Consider the following 25,122-nt stretch of genomic DNA (forward strand, 5'->3'; position numbering starts at 1 on the left):
TTGAATACTTTTCTAACATTCAACACCAAACATGTTTCCCCAAACAACACTATGGTGTAAAGCTATCAACTAGAATTCAATTTATTCCTATCAAGGCAGTCCCACTTCTGCATGAACTATATATCCAATTCTGCTTCCTGGCATGTTCCATATTTGCAAAAGAGAAGAAAAAACAAATCCAAAAAGCACATACGTACCCCATCTCCATCAAAGGCCGCACCAAAATCATAGTCTCCTGTCTTCATGGTCTGCACCAGATCGGCAGCATAAGTTAAATTTGGATCAGGATGGTGGCCACCAAAGTCTTCAAGAGGTATACAATTCACAGCAGAATTAGCAGCTGCTCCAAGCTCTTCACAGAGAATCTTTTTTACATATGGGCCAACAACTGGTTCAGCAAAGAATAAAAACACACATGAGATTATCATTTTTAAAGAAGTGACAAATTTTGGGGAATATGAATGATAACTTCTTTTCCCCATCTCCCACTCACATCTGAAGGGCTATAAGCATAAATCTAGTAGGTTGTAATGTTTCTTTCTCTAGAGCAGAGGTGTCCAACCTCGGCAACTTTAAGATTTATGGTCTTCAACTACTGAAATTACCCAGCCAGACATGTTGAAGCCTACATGTCAAAGCTGCCAAGGTTGGACATCCCTGCTTTAAGGCTTCAAAAGTTAATATCCATTAAGATTTTATCTCCAAGCTATTCAAATAGATTTCCCATATCAATAAAAAATATGAAAAAGTGAATGTTTATAAATATTCAATGGGTTATTGTTTACAGTAAAGACATAGTATAGCTCTGCTATTAATATAGATTCTATACTATAATTAAGATTTACAAAAACAAAATGACATGATAATCCTTATACATTAAGAAGAGGATATGTGCTGCCACCAAAGAAATAGCAATACTATTAGCACTTAAAATTAGATATATTGCTTCACAGTGCTTTACAGCCCTCTCTAAGCAATTTACAGAATCAACCTATTGTTACCAACAATCTGGGTCCTCATTTTACCCACCTCAGAAGGACGGAAGGCTGAGTCAACCTTGAGCCTCATGAGATTCGAACTGCTAAATTGCTGGCAGTCGGCAGTCAGCAGAAGTAGCCTGCAGTACTGCACTCTAACCACTGCGCACTGTGGCTATGAATGAACTAACTTTTCCTTGTCCTCGCTCTACCAGAAATAAACTTCTTCCATAATGGGGAAGTGGTGTGTGGTGTGTGTGTGTGTGTGTGTGTGTGTGTGTGTGTTTGTGTGATGTCCTTATGTAAGGTTGATTCCAATCTACAGGAGAATGTAGATTATTTTTTCCCAGGCATATGAAAAGGGAAGGAATTGCAAAATCATCTCTGGGTTAGACTGGCAGTCAGTGCTTACAGTTACTGCACTTACATTATCTTACATACCTCCATGCATAGCATCTAGCCGAATCTTTAGATGGTTTGGACCTGACAATAGTTCTTTCAGTGCGCTAAAATCAAAAATATTCCTCAACATATTTGCATAAGCTTCTACAGAGTCCACAATTTCAACTGAAAAACAAAAGCAAAAAATTAAATTGAAGAAACTAATCAGATCAAAGCATCCACTGCTGTTGAACAAGCTGTTGATAAATATTATAAATATTATAAGATAAGCTACTGATGCAAGTGGGAACCCTTTTAATGAAAGAAGAAGCAGATTTTACTTGCCTGTAAATGGTTTAAACTTGTTTTCCAAGTCAAACTGCTGCTTTCCAATTGTACTGAGGTCGACATTTAGATCTGGGCATATAGCATACTCTTCAATAGTCTTGCTAATTTGGAAAATTTTATCAGTAATTCCTTCAGGAGCAGGACCTAATAAGAAATAGATTTTAAGAGACAAATAGACTTCTAGAAAAGCTGTTAAGTGGAGGACATTTTATCAGAGTTGTATGTAAACTTAACAGAGATAATATATCACATTCTAAAAACAAGTATAATAAAAAGGTTTAATATCATGATTCAAAGTAATAGGAGCAGTGATGCACCGACTCTTTAATTAGTGAGTACGTTGATTAGTAACCATTTGCAAATATGACCATAATAAATGGTAATAAAATCATTTTACAATCAATGCAGGCATTTATGACTAAATTGGCATGCCTGACAACGATGCATGATAGTGTCAGAATAATACCGGCATAGCAGTACAAGAGACATTTATCTGAATGACTTACAATACAATACAATAGCAGAGTTGGAAGGGACCTTGGAGATCTTCTAGTCCAACCCCCTGCCTAGGCAGGAAACCCTATACCGTTTCAGACAAATGGCTATCCAACATCTTCTTAAAGACTTCCAGTGTTGGGGCATTCACAACTTCTGGAGGCAAGCTGTTCCACTGATTAATTGTTCTAACTGTCAGGAAATTTCTCCTCAGTTCTAAGTTGCGTCTCTCCTTGATTAGTTTCCACCCATTGCTTCTTGTTCTACCCTCAGGTGCCTTGGAGAATAGTTTGACTCCCTCTTCTTTGTGGCAACTCTATAGATATTGGAACACTGCTATCATGTCTCCCCTAGTCCTTCTTTTCATTAAACTAGACATACCCAGTTCTTGCAACCATTCTTCATATGTTTTAGCCTCCAGTCCCCTAATCATCTTTGTTGCTCTTCTCTGCACTCTAGCTCTAATGAACAGTAGCTCTCAAGTCTCAACAGTAATTGGCTCTGAATTTTCTGTTACAAAGGGATTGGTTGTAAAGTATGATGCAACTAGTTGGCAAACTCAGAAATCCTCATTAATATGGTCATTAAATGACCATAAATCTTTAAGCAAAGACCCTATATGACCATAATTTGTAACTCCCAGCCAGTTTCCAACAAGCAAAGTAAATATGGAAAGTGGTCAGGAGCCACAAGTTGGGGTCGCTACAAGATTTTCCTTTTTAGGCAGTTTGCAAGCAGGTTGGTAGCTAAGAAGTACAGGCAGGTGGGTGAGTGCTATGGAGTGTAGGCAAGTGTGTGAGTTAATGCTATGGGCAGGTGGGAGTGCAGATGCTATCACCAGGCAGGAGAGTGTACAGGCAGGTGCACAAGCAGGTGAGTTGGTACTACAGTAAGTGCAAGTGCAGGTAGGCTAGCAGGCATCCTGGAGTATAAAATTTCCCTGCCACCGGAGGGCTTCTCAGGAGAAAAAGTGACTGGACTAAGAGCAATTTACAGGAGTGACTTGTAACTGCCTGAAGGTGTCCCCAATGATTTTGCTTGATTGGAAGCTGGCAGACAAGGTTGCAAATGGTAATTATATGACTGCAGGATGAAACTGCAATCATTGTAAATGTGAGCTGTGTTTATCAAGTGCCCAGACTACAATCATGGCAGGGACGCCACAACAGTCACAACTTTGAGGACCTGTCATAGGTTCCCCCTTGTTCAGGGCAATCGTAGCTTTGAATGGTCACTGAATGAGTGGCTGTAACCTAAGGACTATATGTACGTGGCCTAAGAGTTGTAAAGGGTCAGAAAAACCGAGTAGATATAGAGAGGAACCAAAAGGACCATTGACTTACCTGAAGGGTCGTTTTCAGGGCGCTGCGAAGGAGAGTCCAAGCAAGGGTTAAATACAGCCAAACTGCCCAGAACTGAATTGAAACTTTAAGCCATGCCTCTGGTGCTGATTATCTTCAGATTTTTTTCAATGAAGACGTGGAACTGTTGCGCGCTGAGATGTCCAACAATGGATCCAATATACTCTCAATAATAAACAAGTCCAACTGGAACTGCCAACTTTGAACTGACACCAGCGGAGCTAGACCTCCCGGGTGGGGTGGACTTTCCTTCGCAGCACCCTGAAAACGACCCTTCAGGTAAGTCAATGGTCCTTTTCCAGGGCGCTGCTCAGGAGAGTCCAAGCAAGGGACATACCCAAGCTAAATGTCGCTAGAGCGGGAAGCAGTAGTAGTCAGGGTCTCTCCGCTGGTATGAATGCCCTGAAGAACTCGCCTCCCAAAGGTCCCTTCCGCTGAAGCAAACTTGTCCAACTTATAATTCCGTACGAACGGAGATAACGAGGTCCAGGTGGCTGCCCTGCAAATTTCTTCAATTGGTGCCCGAGTCGCCCAGGCTGCTGTGGTGGCAGCGCTCCCAGTAGAATGTGCCGTGATGCGACTAGGCACTGATTTGGACTGCAGGACATAAGCAAGGGCGATGCAGGCCCTAAGCCACCCACCGATTGTAGATGAAGACACCTTCCTGCCCTGGGAAGACGGTTGGAAGGAAACGAAGAGTGATTCAGAGCGACGAAAGCTAGCAGTATGCTTGATGTACCTGCGGAGCATCCTGCGGACATCCAGCTTGTGCCAGCGTTTCTCTCTGGGATGTCTGGGATGTGGGCAGAAATCTTGGAGGATTACCTCCTGAGCCCGGTGGAACCAGGAGTTAATCTTAGGGATGAACGAAGGGTCCAGTCTGAGGACTACCCTGTCCTGTTGAATCAGGCACAAGTCCTCACGGACAGACAGGGCAGCCAGCTCAGAAATACACCTTGCAGAAGTGATGGCAATTAGAAAGGCGGTCTTAAATGTCAAATGCTTCATGTTGGCTGTCCGGAGAGGTTCAAATGGGGGCTCGATGAGAGCACGTAAGAGTACGGTAAGGTCCCAAGTCAGATATCTGTGAACCGCTGGAGGGCTCAGGTTAGCAGCCCCCCTGAGAAAACTGTGGATGGTGGGATGACAACCGAGTGAAGACTGTCCGTCAGGAGTCAGGATGGTAGAAAGTGCTGCCACCTGACGGCGAAGAGTGTTAGGCGCCAGGCTCTTGTCAAGGCCGTCTTGTAGGAAGTCCAGGATGACAGGAACCGAAGCTGAGGAAGCCGAAACGCCGCGGGCAGAACACCAGCCGACGAAGACCCTCCTGGTAGTGCCGTAGATCCATAGATGGAGGGGCGTCGTGATGCCTGGATGGTACAGATCACCTTGGTTGAAAGGCTGCCCCTGCTCAGGAGATCCCTCTCAAGTGCCAGATGGCTAGCTGTAGCCACTAGTGCTCCCCCAAGGGGGTTCAATGGAGAGGCTCTCCAGGTCTGCAAACCAGGTTCTCCTGGGCCAGAACGGTGCCACCAGCAGTACCTCTGCCGCCTCCGACAGGATCTTCCAGATGACTCTGGGAAGGAGTGGTAACAGCAGGAACGCGTAGAGCAGTCCCCTCAGCCAAGGGGAGTGCAATACATTGACTCCCTCTGCACGCGGGTTGTGAAACCTTGTGAAAAACCTGGAAAGGTGTGAGTTGGCTGCGGTGGCGAACAGGTCTACCTGCGGACAACCGAACTTCTGGGACATGCGCTGGAACAGATGCAGATGCAGTCGCCACTCCGAGTGGTTGACCGTGGCCCTGCTTAACCAGTCTGCCTGGGTGTTGGTCGTGCCAGAAATGTGCTCCGCCTTTACGGACAGGAGGTGCTTCTCCGCCCACCGACCTAGGATGTCGGTCTCCGACATCAGAGATCTGGAGCACGTGCCCCCCTGGCGGTTGATGTGCGCCTTCATCGCGATGTTGTCCATCAAGACCCTCACATGGATGCCGGTCTGGAATTGAAGAAGGGCTAGTCGGACTGCTCTCAGCTCCAGCCAATTGATGCTGTGAGCAGCCTTGGTTGGGACACCATCTGCCCTGAGCAAGTTAATTGTGGAAATGGGCCCCCCAACCAAACAGGCTTGTGTCCGTTGTGATGGTGAGACGTGTCTCACCATCTCCCTGAACAGGGAGCCCTTCGCCAGAGGGAGCCTTTCGCCAGAGGGAGCCCTTCGCCAGAGCCGGGGACATCCACCACCTGAGCGATCGACGTACCTTCATGGAGATCAGAATGAGTCTCGTCGAGCTGCTTTCGTTGGCCCTTTGATAAGGGAGCAAGAGCCACTGGAGGGGACGAGAATGGAGTCTTGCCCACGGAACTATGGACAGAGATCATCTTGCCTAGGAGCTGTGAAAGTTGAACAATCTTGGCCTGGGGAGACCGTTGCACCTGTGCGACTCTTTCCCTGAGGCTCGCTACTCGCTCCGGCAATAGGAAGAACTGGCAGGAGACGGTGTCGATGATGGCTCCTAGATGTTGTAGCTGGTCGTTGGTTGAAGATGATTGTTCTCCAAGTTTATGGAAAAGCCGTGAACTCGAAGCACCTGCATGGTGTACTCCAGATCCCGGATCGCCTGCTGGGGTGATGATGACTGGATGAGGACATCATCCAGGTAACAGTGTAACCTTACTGGATGGGATCTGAGGAAAGCTGCTAGAGCCACAAGGATCTTTGTAAATGTCCTGGGGGCCGAGGACAGGCCAAACGGCAGGGCCCGATACTGGTAATGGCAGCTGGCATAAGCAAACCTGAGGCAACGATGGTGGGCTTTGTGAATAGGTACGTGGAGGTAGGCCTCTTTGAGATCTCTGGATGTCAAGATGTCTCCCGGCCTGATGCAGCCCAGGATAGACTGTAGGGACTGCATCTTGAATCTCCGGTAGGTTATGTGATAGTTTAACCTTTTTACATCTAAGATCCCCCTCCACCTTCCGGAATTTTGGGGAACCAGGAACAGGATTGAGTAAAATCCTGTCCCCTCCTGGCCTGACAGAACTGGCTCTATGATCCTTATATCCCTGAGATGCCTGATCTCCTGTTCCATAAGGGCCTTTTGACCAGGCACGACGGGACGGGACATCTGATGAAGTGGCAGGGGGGAAGGGAGAGGAATTCCAGGCTGAGATCCAGTTGGATTGTTTCTAGGACCCACTGGTCCGACATGGTCTGCTCCCACTGGGCAGGGTATAACTGAAGACGCCCTCCTATGGGAGCTGAACTCTGAGAGTCATTTGTATCTCCTGAAGGGATGGGAGCCAGACCCTTCCCCAAAAGGGACGTCTGGAGTAGTGCTGCTGGCGACCTCTGTCGTGAAACGACTGACTGTCCTGGGACCGGTCAGCCTGCTGGAGTACGGCCGATGGGACTGAGCGGAACTAGAGGATGACTCCTGTAGGAGTAGGGGCCCTTCCCGTCAGACTTCTTAGTGACCAATGGCATCACTTTCTTTTTGTCCTTGTTTTCCACTAGGACCGGGTCCAGGACCTCCCCGAAAAGCTTGTCCCCCTTAAAGAGGGCCGAGACTAGTTTCCACTTGGAATGCATGCCCATGTTCCAGTGTCTGAGCCACAAGAGATGCCTGGTAGTGACATTGGATGCCAGGGCCCGAGAGACGAATTTGGCCAGGCTCAGGGTAGCATCAGCAGTATACTCTGTGGCTGCCATGATCTTATTGATATCCTGCCTTAATTTGGTATCCCTGGCCAGAATCTTAGTCAATAACTGTCTCAACCAGTGAAGGGCGGCCCTGGAAAGGAAAGAGGCCGATGCTGATGTTTTAATTGCCCAAGCGGCCGCCTGGTGTGTCTTATGACAGGCGGTCTCAGATTTCTTATCCTCTGCCTTGAGACCCTCCAACAAATCAGGTGGAAGTACGGAGGTAGAGGTAAGGGCCACCATAGGAGGATCGATGGGTGGTAGCTTAAGCAAGTCTTCCAGGCTGGCATCTACCGTGTACAATTTCTTATCATTGCTACTGGGAGTAGCCATGGTGGCAGGCTGAGCCCACTGCTTTTGAACCATATTGAGATAGAGTTTGGGAATTGGCACTATCTCCTGGGCCGACACTGGTTCCTCAAAGAGGTCCCCGGAGAGATCATTTGGGTCATTAACTGGGGGCATGGACCCCATGCGGGTCGTTATCTTAGCCTTATCCAAAATGGTTTTGAAGTTTGTGACCTTAAATAGACACAAAAAGGTAGGTTTTTCAGAGGTGCCACCCTCGTCCCCAGAGAACTCAGCTTCCTGCCAGAGTAGGAAATCCTCCTCCTCCCATTCCGAATCCTCAGAGAAGAATGGGGAGACTGAAGAGCTTGGGTGAAAGAAGCAGCTTCTGGGAGCTTCTGGGGGTTGCAGATGCTCGGTTTTGCGAGTGCGCTTGCCCTTCGCTGCATGCCTGCCTCAATGCCCTGGGAGATAGCTCTGTTAATGACCTTCTGCATTTCTGCTGAGAGATTGGGCCCCTGATCCTCAACAAGTCGAACCCTGGGGTCTGGTCTGGGGGGGGCGGATGCTGCGGGGCGAAGGGCCCTACGACTGGCCCTTCCTCCAGGTCCAAAGGACAGGTAAAAAGGTCAGCCTGGTCCGCCATATAAACGCCTGGAGAGACTGCCATGGCCAGAGAGGTTGTGGGGGAGAACTCCTGGCCTTCCTCTTCACTGTTAGAAATAGGATGCGTTCAACTTAAGAGTAGGAGAGAAGTTAACTTGGGAAGAATGGAGATGAGATGATTAGAATTACTTGCCTCCATTTGAAGTATTGAATTTAATGCCAAAAATCTCCATTCGGTCCACCAGGGTTATGACTCTGAGCAGGAGGAACCTCCAAGGAGGGCTCCTCAGGAGTCACCAGTTGTGAGGCTTGGGTCTGCTGCTGGGCCTTGGAGAATTGTTTTTCAAGGGCCTTCTGGCAGCGTAAGGCATCCTTATCAGGCCCTGATCCCTGCTTAGGCCCGGGCCTGGAATAGGGCTTGTTACCCCTAATGGCCTCCCTGACAGCCATGCCGACCTGCCTAGAAAAGACCCTAGAGGAGACCCCCAACTGTCCAGGATCCTCAGGGATCTGATCTGCCATGGCACAAAACTGGGCCTAACTGAAATAGGTAGGGACCATCTCCACTCACCACCTCACAGCAGCCCACCACAGACCAAAGCGCTCACAGAAGAGACTCAGAAGGTCGCAGGATCAAATTCAATCAAACCGGGCTTGGCGCGAGCAATCACAACTTCCAGCACCTGCAGGAGTATTAGTTTTGCAACCCAGGAGGCCTCAAACCTTTGCCGCTGCGATTGGGAGGCTTCGGAGTCAGATCGCCGGCCAGGCCGGTCAATAATGTCTCCACGTGGCTCCTGCAATGAGTCAGGCTTCAGGCAGCTGTGGCATGTGCTTAGAATTGAAAACGAAACCGGCAAAGGTCCAAAAATGGCAGGCGGAGCTCTCTCCCGCCTCGCCTGTAATTTAAATTAGCCGGCAGAACAGAGGAGAGCCCAGAGAAGCCACGCCGAACGCCGGCTCTTAAAAGCACAGACGACGGCCAACCGAGCTCTCCAAGGGGGTTCCCACCACAGTGGGGGTGCTGCGGTGGCGCTGGCGGCAGCACTCCGACCCACGTGCCTCCCCAACAGCTGCCTGTATCCCCTACAACGCCTGAGATATCCAGGACACCGGGAAGACCAAGAGGGGCGAGAGAACGGCTTAATTGAACAAGGGAATTTTTTCTCACCAAGCTTGCTCCAATTTTCCAATGCTATTTTCACATTTTAGAACAAAGAGAGTCCAAGCAAATATATCTAGAATTGAAGAGAAACTCTAAGCGCGTCCACTGGGCTAGTTGAATTGAAAAAAACTGAAGATAATCAGCACCAGAGGTGTGGCTTAAAGTTTCAATTCAGTTCTGGGCAGTTTGGCTGTATTTAACCCTTGCTTGGACTCTCCTGAGCAGCGCCTTGGAAAAAAGTGGTAACGTTCATAAAAATTTAGAAAAATGAGAAATGCAACATTTTTCTCCTACAATTTTCTATTTTCCCCCAAGGACTTCCTATTGCTATGCAGACCTTGACATGAGATCACTGGTTGTGGAAGAAAGAGTATAATTGTACATGCAAACACTGCTTCTAACACTTTTTATTAATATATGATATATAGTAAGAGTGATTAAATATAAATTCTAGCAGAAAGTGATACAAAGTATACATTTCAGAAAGAGTAGCCTAGGCACTTGTATCTATAGGTCTTTCCTTCCTTGTCTTTCCTTCCTTGTCTTTCCTTCAGTTAAATATTTTTCCTCTAGAAACCCAACTGGATCCAAATCATAAACATACCATAGTCAGCAGTGCAACAATAGATGGGCAATGTCTACACATTCAACTTAAGAGTAGGAGAGAAGTTAACTTGGGAAGAATGGAGATGAGATGATTAGAATTACTTACCTCCATTTGAAGTATTGAATTTAATGCCAAAATCTCCATTCGGACCACCAGGGTTATGACTTGCTGTCAAAATTATACCACCAATGGCTTTTATTTTCCTAATAATACAGGACACTGCAGGGGTAGAAAGAATTCCATTCTGTCCAATTACTAACCGGCCAATCTAAAACAAGAACAGAAGAAAAGCAAAACTCACAAAAGGTGTTAGAAGACACAAAAAGTTGCTTTTTTTTTAGATTGCAATATTTACCAATGTTTTCTTCAGCTTTTACAATAGCCAGAGTTTCTATCACATTTGACACCCTATTAAAAAATTGGGCAGACAAAGGCATTTACATGTTTCTTTATTTTAAGTATTTGTTCCATTTACCAAATTAGGCACAACAAATTTGCTTCATTTAAAACAACTCTATTGGTTACTATAAAGGTAGTTCCCAGTTTAAGAACAAATTCTATTCCCAAAATTTGTCCTTAAGTGGAACAGTATTGTTGTATAATATTGTAAACTTGGTATTGTATAATGAACCATTGTGTATTTAACTCAAATTTTGCTACAATAGGCTCCATTCTTAACTATGGGTTGTCCTTAAAAGAAGGGCTTCTTAACCCAGGGACTCACACTACCAGCATAATCTCTTGTCAATTACTAAATTTGTATGGTATTATTGTTTGGCTTATTTTTAAACCAATTTCTAAAACTATACGCTCAAAAAATCTCTGGATATTTAACAGCACCTTCATGTTCTAGTAAATTAATCTAAACCAAGAAAATGTTATTCAAGTAAATTTGGATGATTAAAATATCCTCATAAAGTCAAGGTTTTCAATAAATGTTTCATTTATAAGTGCTTTAAGAAACCATATTTCTTTTTGTATTTGCTGTAACTTCACACCAAATATGCATACTTCTAAGCTATACTGCATCTGATAAACAAGCTTAAAATATAGAATAGTAAACTGACTGAAATTATTGTCCAACCTCTTCCCCAAAGCTAAACATGCTACCCTCTACTTCTGTTATATAATGATACGTGAAAATGACCTTGAGGCAGTGGTGAAATTCATTTACTACCTGTTCTGTGGGCATGGCTTGGTGGGCATGGCAAGGGAAGGATACTGCAAAATCTCCATTCCCACCCCAGTCCAGGGGAAGGATACTGCAAAATCTCCATTCCCACCACACTCTGGGGCCAGCCAGAGGTGGTATTTGCCGGTTCTTTGAACTACTCAAAATTTCCGCTACCGGTTCTCCAGAACCCGTCAGAACCTGATGAATTTCACCCCTACCTTGAAGGATTGATAAGGCAAATAGTTGCTGCCTAGGGAATGATTAGTCGAAAGAAGGGGAAAGCCCCCCTTGCTTAATAGTCAGAAAAAGAAATTTAGGGAAGACTTGTCATAATAGATCAGTCTATTAAAACAGTCACTGGGAGATTTGTACTTTCAGACTTATAAGATTCCATTATTGTAGCTTTACAATAAAGTAGAATTAGCTTATCTGATCAGGTTTCCTGTCTGGTTTATCTTTGAGCGCCTACAGTAAGCAGCAACATCTCATTTATAAAATAAACTAAGATGCTAATTTACTTTCATGTGTCTGTAAATACATGAATGTGGGTATGGGACCTCAAAATTATGGAAGCTATGCTTCAAGCTCAACCAGTAGGAACAGGCACTTGGGATGGGTCCCAATTTGGAGCATGTATGCTGCTGCTTTTAACCCCATTCTCAAATTCTATTCACTTGCTAAAGATGGCACATGAGTCTGAGACTCACTCTGCAACATTCCAAGTGATCAGAGATTCCTCCCAAATGGAATAGATACATTCTAATCACTGCAATGAAATTACCGTATTTTCACGACCAAAAGCCGCACCGGATTATAAGCCGCAGTATCAATTAACGTTAATTTTTCAAACTTTTTCCACATATAAAGCGCACCGGGTTATAAGCCGCACGTTTCCCGACGCTTCTGGACATCTGTTGCAGTCGCGAGGAGCGGAGAAGAGCGCGAAGGTTCTTGGCGCTCCAGGAAGCCGCGAAAGCAGCTGGGAGAGGCGCACGGCTTGGTTTCTCCTCCCTGGACGTCGCAGCAGCAGCCCCAAGCGCACCGATCTCTGTGTTTTTCGCATCGGGGCATGCTCTTGCAGCACACCCCGATGCGAAAAACACTGAGATCGGTGAGCTTGGGGCTGCTACTGCGACATCCAGGGAGGAGAAACCAAACCGCGCGCCTCTCCCAGCTGCTTTTGCGGCTTCCTGGAGCGCCAAGAACCTTCGCGCTCTTCTCCGCTCCTCGCGACTGCAATAGATTTCCAGAAGTGGCTTTTGGGGCTAATGGGGATTGGATTTCCAGCTCGATAGCCCCTGCCGCTTCTGGACATCTATTGCAGTTGTGAGGAGCCGAGGAGAGTGTGGAGAAGAGCGTGAAGGTTCTTGGCACTCCAGGAAGCCGCGAAAGCAGCTGGGAGAGGCGTGCGGTTTGGTTTCTCCTCCCTGGATGTCGCAGTAGCAGCCCCAAACTCACCGATCTCAGTGTTTTTTGCATCGGGGTGTGCTGCAAGAGCATGCCCCGATGCGAAAAACACAGAGATTGGTGCGCTTGGGGCTGCTGCTGCGATGTCCAGGGAGGAGAAACCAAGCCGTGCGCCTCTCCCAGCTGCTTTCGCGGCTTCCTGGAGCACCAAGAACCTTCGCGTTCTTCTCCACACTCTCCTCGGCTCCTCACAACTGCAATAGACGTCCAGAGGTGGCAGGGGCTATCGAGCTGGAAATCCAATCCCCATTAGCCCCAAAAGCCGCTTCTGGACATCTATTGCAGTCGCGAGGAGCGGAGAAGAGCGCGAAGGTTCTTGGCGCTCCAGGAAGCCGCAAAAGCAGCTGGGAGATCTTTTTCCATATATAAAGCGCACCAGGTTATAAGCCGCACTGCCGGTTTTGGATCAAATTTTAGGATTTTCAGTGCGGCTTATAGTCGTGAAAATACGGTAATTAAAAAAATTAAATTAACTCTTTGAAGCATTTTTTAAAAATTTCCGGGGAGATTTAACATTTAGATGTTTTTATATTTGCAGGTTTCTTCTTCCACCCACCCATGCATGCATGCACACAGTTATTTTGGTGTTTCTGGTGCTTTCCTATTAGAGTAAAAAGACCATCATGACTCTCTCCTGGCCCTGTGGAGTGTGAGGTATGTAAACTTCGACTCAACTAGCTGTATTCAGGAGGCTTCTGTAAGAGATAGGGTATACTGATAGCCTGCCCTGACTCTATATAAGTTATGACTTTCTCATTTAGGATCAAGTTGGATGAGAAGGTGGAAATTGGTGTCACTTACAATTTGCACTTCAGACATGCACATTTCAACCTTCATTTTCTCCAGCTATCCATTGAAAACATGCGTACGATTGTAAATGTATATTTACAATGCTCTGTGATCCTCATGGATTTTTTTTACTTGAATTGCAAATTTAAAAAATCCATCTGCCCAGGTGAAAGCATTCTATGGTCATCTGAGAAATTTACTGTAGGATAAGAAATAATGTTCAGTCAAAGCTGAAATTTTTATTTGCTAATTGTTTATAAATTTATTATTTATTTGTTATTATATGTTTAGATCTTCTATAAAGGCAAAGATAATTTGAGATTCAGTTCAAAATAGATCTACTGATTAAATGGGATGGATTTTTTCCCTATCTAGAATTATGTAGTACTGTCTGAATTTTTGGCAAATTACTTATCATAGTACATATCTCATTTTCCCTTTCAGCAAAAACACTGTTTATTGGAACCCTAAAGAGTAGAGATCAGATTCCCAATTGAGTTAACTGCCTTGAAAGCTTTCTTCTTCAGAAGAAGATCTATTAGACAGGAAGGAACCGGAACTGTAGATATATGGCTTCAGCAGCCCTGGACCTCACTATAATTGTAACTCTAATTATAGATTCCCCTGTGTAGGCATGCAAACTAAGGGAATTCTGTTACATTAAGTTTTATTTTAATTAAGTCAGAAATTAATAAAGGCATATAATTACTTAACTATTACTTCTGGCAATATAAATCTATATATTCTAAGAACAACAAAAAGTTCAATATATAAATTAATGAATCAACAGGAGAAAAACTAATATAAAGATAATATTATCTTATTTGGATAATACGACTCATCCTTCTTAAAATTACATATTCCATTTGCTGTGTCTCCCATATATTGATAACGCAGAACTGATGTTCAGGTAATATGTTTACCCAATTTAACTTGAAGAGATTTCCAACAAAAGATACATTTGGATATCAACCATCTTCCAAGAAGGGCACAATGTCAATAGATTTTAATTAAATCTAACAATGGATGACTAGTCCAGGTGCCAGTTGGGTTAAAAAAAGCTTTAAACAAAGCTAGCTCAATTTTTGTAAAGCAAAAACTAAAAAACAAACAGAAATCCTTTGTAATGTCTGTATCAAATAGATTAAAAACGTATAATGTCTTGTACATTTTCAAAGGCCAAGATCTACCTCATCAGATTGATCAATGTTATCAATGTATGAAATATCTAAAGGGAAATTGCAATTTATTGGGTATGCAATAAATTAAAGCTTAAAAAATAACAGCAGTGGCAGAAGAGTGAGTCACAATATTATCCAGATCAAAAATGAATATGGAATCCATTGAAATGGAAATCAACTACAGGTAGTCCATGACTTACGACTGCAACTGAACCCAAAATTTCTATTGCTAAGCGAGACATCTGTTAAGTGAGTTTTGCTCCATTTTATGACTTTTCCTGCCACAGTTATTAAGTGAATCACTGCAAGTGTTAAGTTAGTAACCCGGTTGTTAAATGAATCTAGCTTCCCAGTGGAGTTTGCTTGTCAGAAGGTCACAAAAAAGATTACATGACCCCAGGACACTGCAACCATCATAAGTGTGAGTCAGTTGCCAAGCCTCTGAATTTTGATCACGTGACCATGGGGATACTGAAATGGTTGTAAGTGTGAAAAATGATCAAAAGTCACATAACTTTGAATGCTCACCAAATGAACTGTTGTAAGTCAAGGACTACCTGTATACATAGGATGATTATGACTGAGCCCATCAACCACTTTTCCCAAGCACGATATAGTAATGTAAATATTTGAAACAGTGGAACGGTCCTATAGGGGAAAGGTCCTGTAGTAATCTCAGCATGATCAGGATTTGCTGACACAAACTTGGGAATTGGTTTTATTCAGCGACTTCAGAGGAGGAGCACTTTGAAGCTGACTGCTTCTTCGATAAGAACCTAACAAGCTGGAGGAGGAGCCAATATTGTGATGATACATCGTGCAGACTCGACAGTCCGAGACACTTTTGCCCCTGGACAGTCCAGTAGGACCTAAACCGTCCCGAAGAGACAGTGACTAGGAAGACAAAACCTTGCTGGTCGCAGGGACACCGCAAAGTCCCTGATTGACCCAAGGGAAGTGCTTCCAACCGGTGGCAAACAGGCAGCCCCCAGGTTGACAAAGTCAGAGACGGCTCCGGAAGGAAAAGAAGAGGTGAAAGTGTTCCATTTGGTGAGGGTTTTTTTTTTTTACTTTCAGAAGATTGCCTTAAGAAACCTTTTTTAAAAAAAAGATATTAGTCCTCTAAGTAAGAATAAAGCAGCGAATTTAATCCTTATTGAACTGCCTTAGAAAGTTCTTTGCTCTTGCTTGTAATGATGTTTTATGGATTGAAGTGATTGCAACGTTTCCTGTTTCTCCGCTTGAAGTGAATGGACTGATTCCACCTCCCCCCCCCACTTTTTACTACCTTAATTGTTTTGGCTTAAACTAAAAATTTTTTTTATTTTAACAAATTCCTCTTTCTACTTGTTGTAAAATCATATTAAAGATACTTAAAGAAAAAGTATTAAAAAAAAGTTGAATCTGCCAGTCGGAAGTTTTTTTCCCCTTGAAACAATGTATTCTTTGTTCATTCCTATTTGACTTCACTGACTATGCAAAGGACGGGTTTGGAACTTGTTTATAAAACCTGATAAAGACTCAAGGGAACGAACAGTGTTTTGCAGGTGCTCTTGGAAATATTTTGGCAAGAGAAGGAAAAGGAAAGAAAAAGGCAAGAACCCTTCTACTTTGAAAACCACAAAAGAACTTGTGCTTAAGATTTAAAATAAATATAGATATATTCTTCAAGAAATTTTTTTGACAGGCTAGAGTGGCAGTGATTATCAGATTCCTCTTTTTCTTTACATCTCTTTTCTTTTTGAAAAATGGATCAATATTCAGATGAGGAAAACTTAAAACTTCAAAACATCCTGGCTGGACTTCAAAATATTTTAGAAGGATCTGAGAGATTTGACAAGAAATTGGACAGACTATTGGGTATCACATCAAAAGATGATGGGGTTGGAGCCCCAAAAATTAAAGAAGAGAATGAAAATACAGAAAACAAAGACAAGATAATAGATGAACTCATTAATGGAGTAAATGGGAGTGAAAGTGGAAAGAAGGGAAGCTGGAAAAGTGACTTTGACAATTTGGAGCTTTATCCCAAATCCCAAGATGTAGGAGGAAAAAAAAGAGCGAAAAGGATGGAGTTAAGAAGACAAACCTATCCAGAAATAAGTTTAATAAACAAAGTTAAGCTTATGTTAATAACAATTCTAGGGCAACAAAACTACATGAGAGATCTTCTAAGCTACAAAGTGCAGAGAGAAGTTCAAAACTCTGGAAAGGAGCTGAAAAGAGAATTGACACAACAGCTGGCGAGAGAGATAAGACCATTTTGCTACTGGAAAGATACTGGTTGATAATGCTAGTTGATGATAAAAAAATTAGCCAATTTTTGATGATTAATAAGTAGGGATTTTAGTATTTTGTAGACTGTTTTAGATTATCATTGAATGTTTATTCATTAACATATAATTTACTATGATATTAATAATGAAATGATAACCTTAATTAAGATAAATAATCGGGCCATAAATTCTAAACTAGGATCTGACGAAAAGACTTATAAATCTTATTAACAAACTTTTGTTTAGATCTTGTTATGAAGGTATAATTAATCTGGGTCAGAAGAGAGGAGACATGATACAAATAGCAAACAATTCATTTTTTTTTTCAACTATAATAATAATAAGGAAATGTTAATGGATACTTCTGGTGATTATTAAGTAGAAATGTCAACATCTCTTAGAGTGTCTTAAATTTTAAATGTTTATTTTGTTAACACGTAATTAATCACGATAATAACGATGAAATGATAAACTTAATTAGTAAAATAAACTGGATATAAATTGTAATCTGGGACTTAGGGAAAAGACCTATAAATTTTATTAATAAATTTCTGTTGAGAGCTGGTTATAAAGGTATAATCTCTTTTGGGCCTGAGCAGAGGAGAGGTGAGATAAATAGTAAATAATTTTTAGTTAACTACAATAATAATAAGGAAATGTTGATGGATAATATTTAATGATATATATAGGTGTGTTGTACTAGTAAAAGTAAATTGGACAGAAGCGTTAATTTGTGAGTTGGGGGGGAAAAGGGGACAGAATGTTAGATATCCTACTAATTGACTCTCTTTTAGAATATGTTATAAAGATGTAAAGTTATGGTAGACTCATTGAGATTGTGAAAGTATGCCAGTAGGTGGTTGTGTCTTCAAATATAAATGATTTTAGATAAAAACAAGTTTAAGTAACTGTAATCAAATGAAAATTGTGGTACAGTGATAGTAAAATACATAAATTCTAAAATGTACAACTTAATTTGAATGAAGTATATGCAATGATTGTGGAAGAAATGCACGAAATGTATTTGTAACCAATGGACACGCTTCTACAAGATGTAATGAAAGATTATTCTTTGTGTGTGTGTGTGTGTTTTTGTTTAATAAAAACAATATTTTTTTTTAAAAAAAATAACCTAACAAGCTGGCATACATTGCCCAGGTTGACATTTTAAAGCCATAATGTGGACCTTCCCTTAAGGTTTAGGAAATATGTAATACAGCCATTCTAGTTTATTACCTCTGGGAGGGGCTGCTGCATCAAACCAACTCAATAAATGATTGAGGTCGGACTTCCTGGGAGGAGCCTGCTGGTGGTGGCAGCAAAAAATCAGCTGCCTCCGAATTCCTGGCTACGTACCTGTTTAGAGGATCTTCCATCTGACGTCTTATCAGGTTTTCTTATCCTTCAGGCAAGAAGGAAAGAAGAAACTGTTTTGCTGGCAAATGCTCTTCGATTTTTGCAGCTTTGTGCTTGCAAGGAAAGGGGGGCTAGCCCAAGGCAGAACGGCTGTCCGTGCTGGGAACTTCAAACTGCCTTGTGCAGGACAAAGTAGGTCTCCCCCACTCTGCTCAAAGTTTTGTTTGATTTAATCTTATCACGAGCTGAATCCGTTTACTGCGTGGACAATAATTGTTTATCAACATTTTAGCTTCTTTTCTTTTTCTTCTCCGAAAAATTATTTACTTAGAGGCTTTTAAAATGGCGCCGAGCAGGCTGGTTTCTCCGGTAATAACGAACACTTTTTGCTAATCCTCACAAGAATTCAAAACAAAAGAGATTGCTTATCATATGTTTTGGTTTCACAATAGAAGAATTTTACTCCTTCATTAACCTTGCTTATCTGGAAGTTAAATGGTGATGAATCTGCTGAACGGTCTTGTTACAATGTTTACTCACTGAAAGTTTTGCCAAGCCTTAAACTTCAAAATAAAAGCCTCTTTACTTAAAGCTGCATATTCAGGCAATAGAGTTTTATTAACTGCAGGCAGATAAATTTTGAAATGGCCTCAAAACCAAATATTAACTTGAAGTCGTCACCCTCTACTTCCAGGGGCACATCCTCAGTGCCTGGCACAAAGCTGCAGCCTCCGCTTCCTACGCCCCCTGCTGGGGATGTGTTAACGAAAGAATTTTTCCTGAGTAATCTAAGCGAGGCTCTTAATGCACAGACAATTAAAATGGAAGATAAATTTAGAGATAATAGAGAGGAGAGAAAAGAGGAAATAAAAGAAATGAAAGAAGAAATTAAAAGTGAAATAAAAGGACTTAAACAGGAGCTGTATGAGAAATTTGAGGCTAAGGTTGATAAAATTAGAGACGACATGCTGAGTCTTGTAACTGTATTAACAGAACATATTTCTGGAGTGGAAGATACTCTAGAGGTTCTTAATGATGCCAATGCTAACTTGACATTGAAAACAGAGGTGGTGGAACAAAAAGTGGAAAATGCTGAAAAAGAAATTATTATGATACAGTACCGACAAATGGAGTTCGCATTAAGAGTAAGGGGGCTGCGTGAGGAGAAACAGGAGAACCTGAAACAGATCCTATCGGAAGCTTTTGACCACCTGATGGGAAGACCAGGGACCAACCAAGACTGGCAAATTGACAAAGCTTACCGCATTAACTCCTGGCTGGCAAAGCAGAAGCAGCTTCCTCAAGACATCGTTATATATTTTACTACAAGAGAGCTTAGAAATATGGTACTGCAAGCGTCTTATAACACTAAGCTTCAAATTGGCGGTCAAGACCTGGCTGTTTTGAAAGAGATACCACCTCAAATGTTAAGAGCCAGGAGAGACTACGCTTTTTTGGTCGAAGAACTCAGAAATCGTCAGATACAGTATAGATGGGATGCACCATTTGGCATCATATTTACATTTGATAAGCAAAGGTACCGCCTCAACTCTGTATGGAAAGCCCGAGATTTTTATTATAATATATTGAAGGCCGGACACCCTGCACCATCTGGACCTAGAGAAAGACCACAAGAAGGACAGGATAGACAGCAAACTACACAACCACCAGACAAGATGGAGCATCTCTCTTCTCTAGAAGTGCAAGGTGCTATGGAACCAAGACCTAGCCGCATGACTACTAGACGTATGGAGAAACAAGCTAAAAAGCAACAGCATCAACAATCATCGGCCATCGATCAAGGAACTACAATAACAAATCTGGAAGCAGTGGGAGGAGCTAGACCTAAGGTTAAACAGGCCGTGCAGGAAGCTCTAAAAATGCTTCAACCAACCAAAGATGACAACTAAGATTTTAACATGGAATGTCAACGGACTGAACTCTCCACAGAAGAGGAAGAAAATATTTCATTATCTCAAACAGTTTAAGAACGATGTAATTTGTTTGCAAGAAACTCATATCAAGTCAACTGATCAAAAATATTTGATCAACTCAAAACTTGGTCAACATTTTGCAGCTTCTGCTATGGAAAAGAAGAATGGTATAGTTGTATACTTAAGAAAAGATATGAAAGCTGAATTATGAGCCAAGGTGGCGCAGTGGTTAAATGCAGCACTGCAGGCTACTGCTAGATCAGCAGTTCAGCGGTTCAAATCTCACCGGCTCAGGGTTGACTCAGCCTTCCATCCTTCCGAGGTGGGTAAAATGAGGACCCAGATTGTTGGGGGCAATATGCTGACTCTCTGTAAACCGCTTAGAGAGGCCTGAAAGGCCTATGAAGCGGTATATAAGTCTACTGCTATTGCTATTACTGCTATAATTAATAGAAGCAGATCCCTTCGGAAGATATATTGCTTTAGACTTAATCTTAGAAGGGAAAAAGACATTACTTTTGGGAATTTATGCTCCAAATCAACAGCAAGATAGATTCTATAGAAATCTTCATGCTAAATTAGTACAGTGGGACTATAGTTCCTGTATACTATTGGGTGACTGGAATGGAGTGATAGACACTAAGAGAGATAAGAAGATTTCCCGCCTAAATACCAAGATGCGAGCAAAGTTACCCAAATCTTTCTTTGACATTATGGATGATTTTGAATTGAGAGATATTTGGCGAGAAAGAAATGCAGAGGAATATGACTTCACTTTCTTCTCGGACAGGCATCAATCCCTCTCAAGGATTGATTTTATTCTAACCACTAATGATTTGCTTTCTAGGGTCAAGAAAACAAAGATTGCAGCTAGGGTCCTTTTGGACCATAACCCAGTTTGGATGGAGTTGGGAAGGGTAGTGCAGGCAAGAAGGTCTTGGAGATTGAATGAAAACTTATTTAGATATGAAAAGTATATTAATGATTGTAAAAAATTACTATCTGAATATTTTGTTTTGAATATGAATAAGGGTACATCTATGGAATTTGTATGGGACGCAAGCAAAGTGTATATGAGAGGAGTTTTGATGAATATAAATAAAACACATAGAAATAAGCAAGGGTTAAAACGAACAGAACTGGAAGAGGAAATTAAGAGAAAAGAGCTGGAGTTAACAATGAACCCAGACAATACAAAGGTTAAGGAAGCTATTAACATATTAAAATCTCAATTTGACATGTTGATCTCTGACCAGGTAGCTACTAATTTATTATATGCAAAACACAATACTTTTTGTAATGCAAACAAACCTGGCAGATGGTTAGCTTATCAGATTAGGAAAAAAGGAAAACTCGAAATATATCTAAACTGATTTATAGAGGGAAGGAGGTGTTTCAACAGGAAGAGATTCAAAAGGCTTTCTGGGAATTTTTTACAGAACTGTATAAAGGGGATAAAATTAATGGTTTAGACATAGACAAATATTTAGACAAAGAGAAAATAAGTTCAGTTAGAGAAGAACACAGGCAAAAATTGAATCAACCAATAACCTCGGGGGAAATCCTGCAGGTAATTAAGCAATTAAAGTCAGGGAAAGCACCAGGTACAGATGGCTTGACAGCGGTTTACTATAAAAACTTACAGTTAGAAATGGTAGAACCTCTTAGAGAATTATTTAATATGATTCAAACGGAAGGTAAAGTCCCTCCATCTTGGAAGACAGCGTTTATATCTTTGATACCCAAAGAAGATCAAGATACTACTCAACCCAAAAATTATAGACCTATTTCATTACTGAATGTAGATTATAAAATTTTTACTAAAATATTAGCAAATAGGTTAATGTTGGTCATTCAACAATTGATACATACGGACCAAACAGGTTTTATACAAGGGAGACAGATGAAAAGTAATGTTAGATTAATTATTAATGCATTAGAATATTTGGGAAAGAACAACCAGATCCCTGCTGCGTTTATATTTTTGGATGCTGAGAAGGCCTTTGATCGAGTTAACTGGCAATTTCTGCTGAAGATACTGCAAGAAAAGCAGATAGGAGATAATTTTTTACAGTCAATTAAAGCAATATACCAACAGCAAACAGCACAAATCATAGTCAATGGAAGTTTAACAGACTCTTTTCAAATTGGAAAAGGTACAAGACAGGGCTGTCCTTTGTCCCCATTATTGTTTATTATAACTTTGGAAGTATTGTTGAATAAAATACGGGGCTTGGATGGTTTAAAAGGGATCAAGATTAGGCAGCAAGAATATAGAGTCCACGCTTTTGCGGATGATTTGGTCATAATATTGGAACAACCGCAGGAATCCAGTATGGTTTTAATGAATACGATTAATCAATATGGTCAAGTGTCGGGCTTTAAAATAAACTTAGGAAAAACCAAAATATTAGCTATAAATATGAATATTAAACAAAAGGAAGAATTAGGAGTGATGCTAGGATGTGAGGTAGTTAAAAAAGTCAAATATCTTGGAGTTAACATTTTAACTTCAAATGGGAAATTATATAAGCATAATTATGAACCACTTTGGCATAGCATACAGACAGAGATGAAAAAATGGGAGAAATTGCACTTATCTTTGCTGGGTAGGATAGCGGCAGTGAAAATGAACATTTTACCAAAATTTTTATTTCTTTTCCAAATGTTACCTATACTTAAAAAAGATGCGAACCTTTTAGAATGGCAGAAGGGTATCAACAAATTTGTGTGGGCAGGAAAGAAGCCGAGGGTAAAGATGAAAATAATGCAAGATGTACGTGAGAGAGGAGGATTGAAACTACCTAATTTAAAACTATATTATGATGCAGTGGCATTATCTGTAATTAGTGATTGGACTCATTTAACCAATGATAGAATATTGAATATTGAGGGACACGATCTGGTATTTGGTTGGCATGCTTACCTGTTATTCAACAAAAAATTGGATAAGAATTTTAAAAGTCATATTTTAAGAAATGCTTTATTGCGGGTTTGGAAGAAATACCAATATAAATTAAATGACAAGATACCCATGTGGGCAATTCCTAGACACGCAATTGAAAATATGAATACAGCACAAAAACAGGACAGAATTACTTACAGACAGCTTCTTACCTCGGAAAGGGGGGTATTACAATTAAAATCTTTAGAGGTATTAAAAGAGGAGAAGGTAGTTCAAACATGGTTCCAGTATGGGCAATTACAGGTTAGGTGGAAAATAGACCAAAAAATTGGTTTTATCCAAGTTGAGGATAATCTGTTTAAACAAATAAGAGATCAAAGCTTAATGCATATAAAGAGGATATATAATGTATTAATACAGATGGATTCGGAAACAGAATTAGTTAAAGATTGTATGATAAAATGGGCTCAAAATATTGAGGAACCAATAATGTTGGATACATGGGAAAGAATCTGGGTAAGAAATGTGAAATTTACACAAGCTCAAAATCTGAGAGAAAATTTTTACAAGATGTTCTATAGATGGCATTTAGATCCTAAAAAGTTGGCTTCTATGTATCCGAATGTACAGCCTAAATGTTGGAGGTGTGGTTCTCTCGATGCTACATATTATCATATATGGTGGACCTGCCAAAAGGTTAAGGCATTTTGGATAAAAATATGGTGGGTCATGCAAAATGTTTTTAAAAGAAGGATAAAGTTTATTCCTCAGTTATTTTTACTAGGTATATGTACTGACTTTACAGTGGTAGAGACCAATTTGATTCTGCACCTGATAACTGCAGCAAGACTGTTGGTGGCGCAATATTGGAAGAAGGAAGACTTGCCTACAATCCAAGAATGGACATTGAAAGTAACAAACTTAGCCGAGATGGCTAAAATATCGGCATATCTCAAAGATCATTCAAATGAGATATATAAACGAGACTGGAAAAAATGGATTGACTATATACAAAATAAATACGGGACTAAGAAATTCCAGTTAGCCTATGCTTAAGATCAGAAATGATTTAAACTGTTAAAAGTCAGTTCAGTAAGAAGAAGCTAAGGTCAATCTAGAATGTCATTAATTTCTTTATTTCTTTTTTCTCAATAGATTTTAGACTGTGTTAGTTAAAAATCCATACCGTGTACGGGTTCTGGGAAGTCGGGGGGGGGAAGGAGGAGGGGGGGTGGGGGGGTGGAGGGAGGGAGGGGTACACACAACAACAACAAAAAATTGTACTTCAATGTCTTAATGATTGACAAATGATGACATATTTGTGTGTTTTTTTTAAAGAAAAATAAAAAAGTTCTGTTAAAATAAATAAATAAATAAATGATTGAGGTCATTATATAATAGTACAATATATAAACCCAGCCAGTGAGTCAGTCTATTGGTCAGAAAAGATACAAATTAACAGCAGGACTGAACCAAGCAACATCTGTATAAAGAGCATGGTTATTTTCAAGAAAAAGAACAGGGGGTAAAATACAACCCAATGTAGAATTTGTTCCTAAGGCATGCAGGGAGCAAATGCAAGAACAGGGAGACACAATTTCTAGCCCACCCTCAACCATAGACGATCACTGAATGCCTTTGAGCCAATCATTCTCTCTCAGTCCATTCTAGACAGTGTAGAGAGTGATGGGGCTCCAGATACTGTATAAATAAGACCTTAAAGCTTCAACTCTCCATCTTCAAATATCATGCTAAACCATTTTATATTTATTTACAGTATTCCTATATTGCCAACTCCACATGAGATTTATGTAGTAGGAAGAATGAAATGATGCAGAGCAACTGGATGTATGCGGATCCTCCTAAAGCAGAGCTTCCACACCCAACTGATCATTTACTGAATAAGATGCAAGACTAAAAGTCTTCCCTGTTGAGAGCAGCTTTAGGCCGTCATTTTAAAACACCTGAAATATAGGTGTGTCCATTCATTATTTAGCTTCACTGTTATTCTTTCCATGATTTTTGCAATGGCCATAGAAAGTTATAGAAATTCATCTCTCCCTTTGAATTAGCAGCCTTGTGATCAGAAGAACCAATTATACCACCATTA

General features: G+C 41.3%; 1 protein-coding gene across 3 annotated transcripts in view; it reads right to left on the minus strand.

Moving 5' to 3' along the window:
* PGM1 (phosphoglucomutase 1) overlaps positions 1-25,122 on the minus strand; it is a 52,521-nt gene that overhangs the window by 9,899 nt on the left and 17,500 nt on the right. For 2 of the 3 annotated variants that reach the window (XM_032218268.1, XM_032218267.1), the window contains exons 2-5: positions 10,036-10,198; positions 1,704-1,850; positions 1,419-1,544; positions 198-388 (exon numbers count right to left, since the gene is read on the minus strand). In XM_032218268.1, coding sequence (XP_032074159.1) covers positions 198-388; positions 1,419-1,544; positions 1,704-1,850; positions 10,036-10,198 — 627 coding nt within the window. Of the gene's footprint in view, positions 1-197; positions 389-1,418; positions 1,545-1,703; positions 1,851-8,351; positions 8,408-10,035; positions 10,199-25,122 lie in introns of those variants that run through there. The other variant, XM_032218269.1, reaches the window with a different exon arrangement.

This window comes from Thamnophis elegans, chromosome 5, assembly GCF_009769535.1.
Source record: "Thamnophis elegans isolate rThaEle1 chromosome 5, rThaEle1.pri, whole genome shotgun sequence".
Lineage (NCBI taxonomy): Eukaryota > Metazoa > Chordata > Lepidosauria > Squamata > Colubridae > Thamnophis > Thamnophis elegans.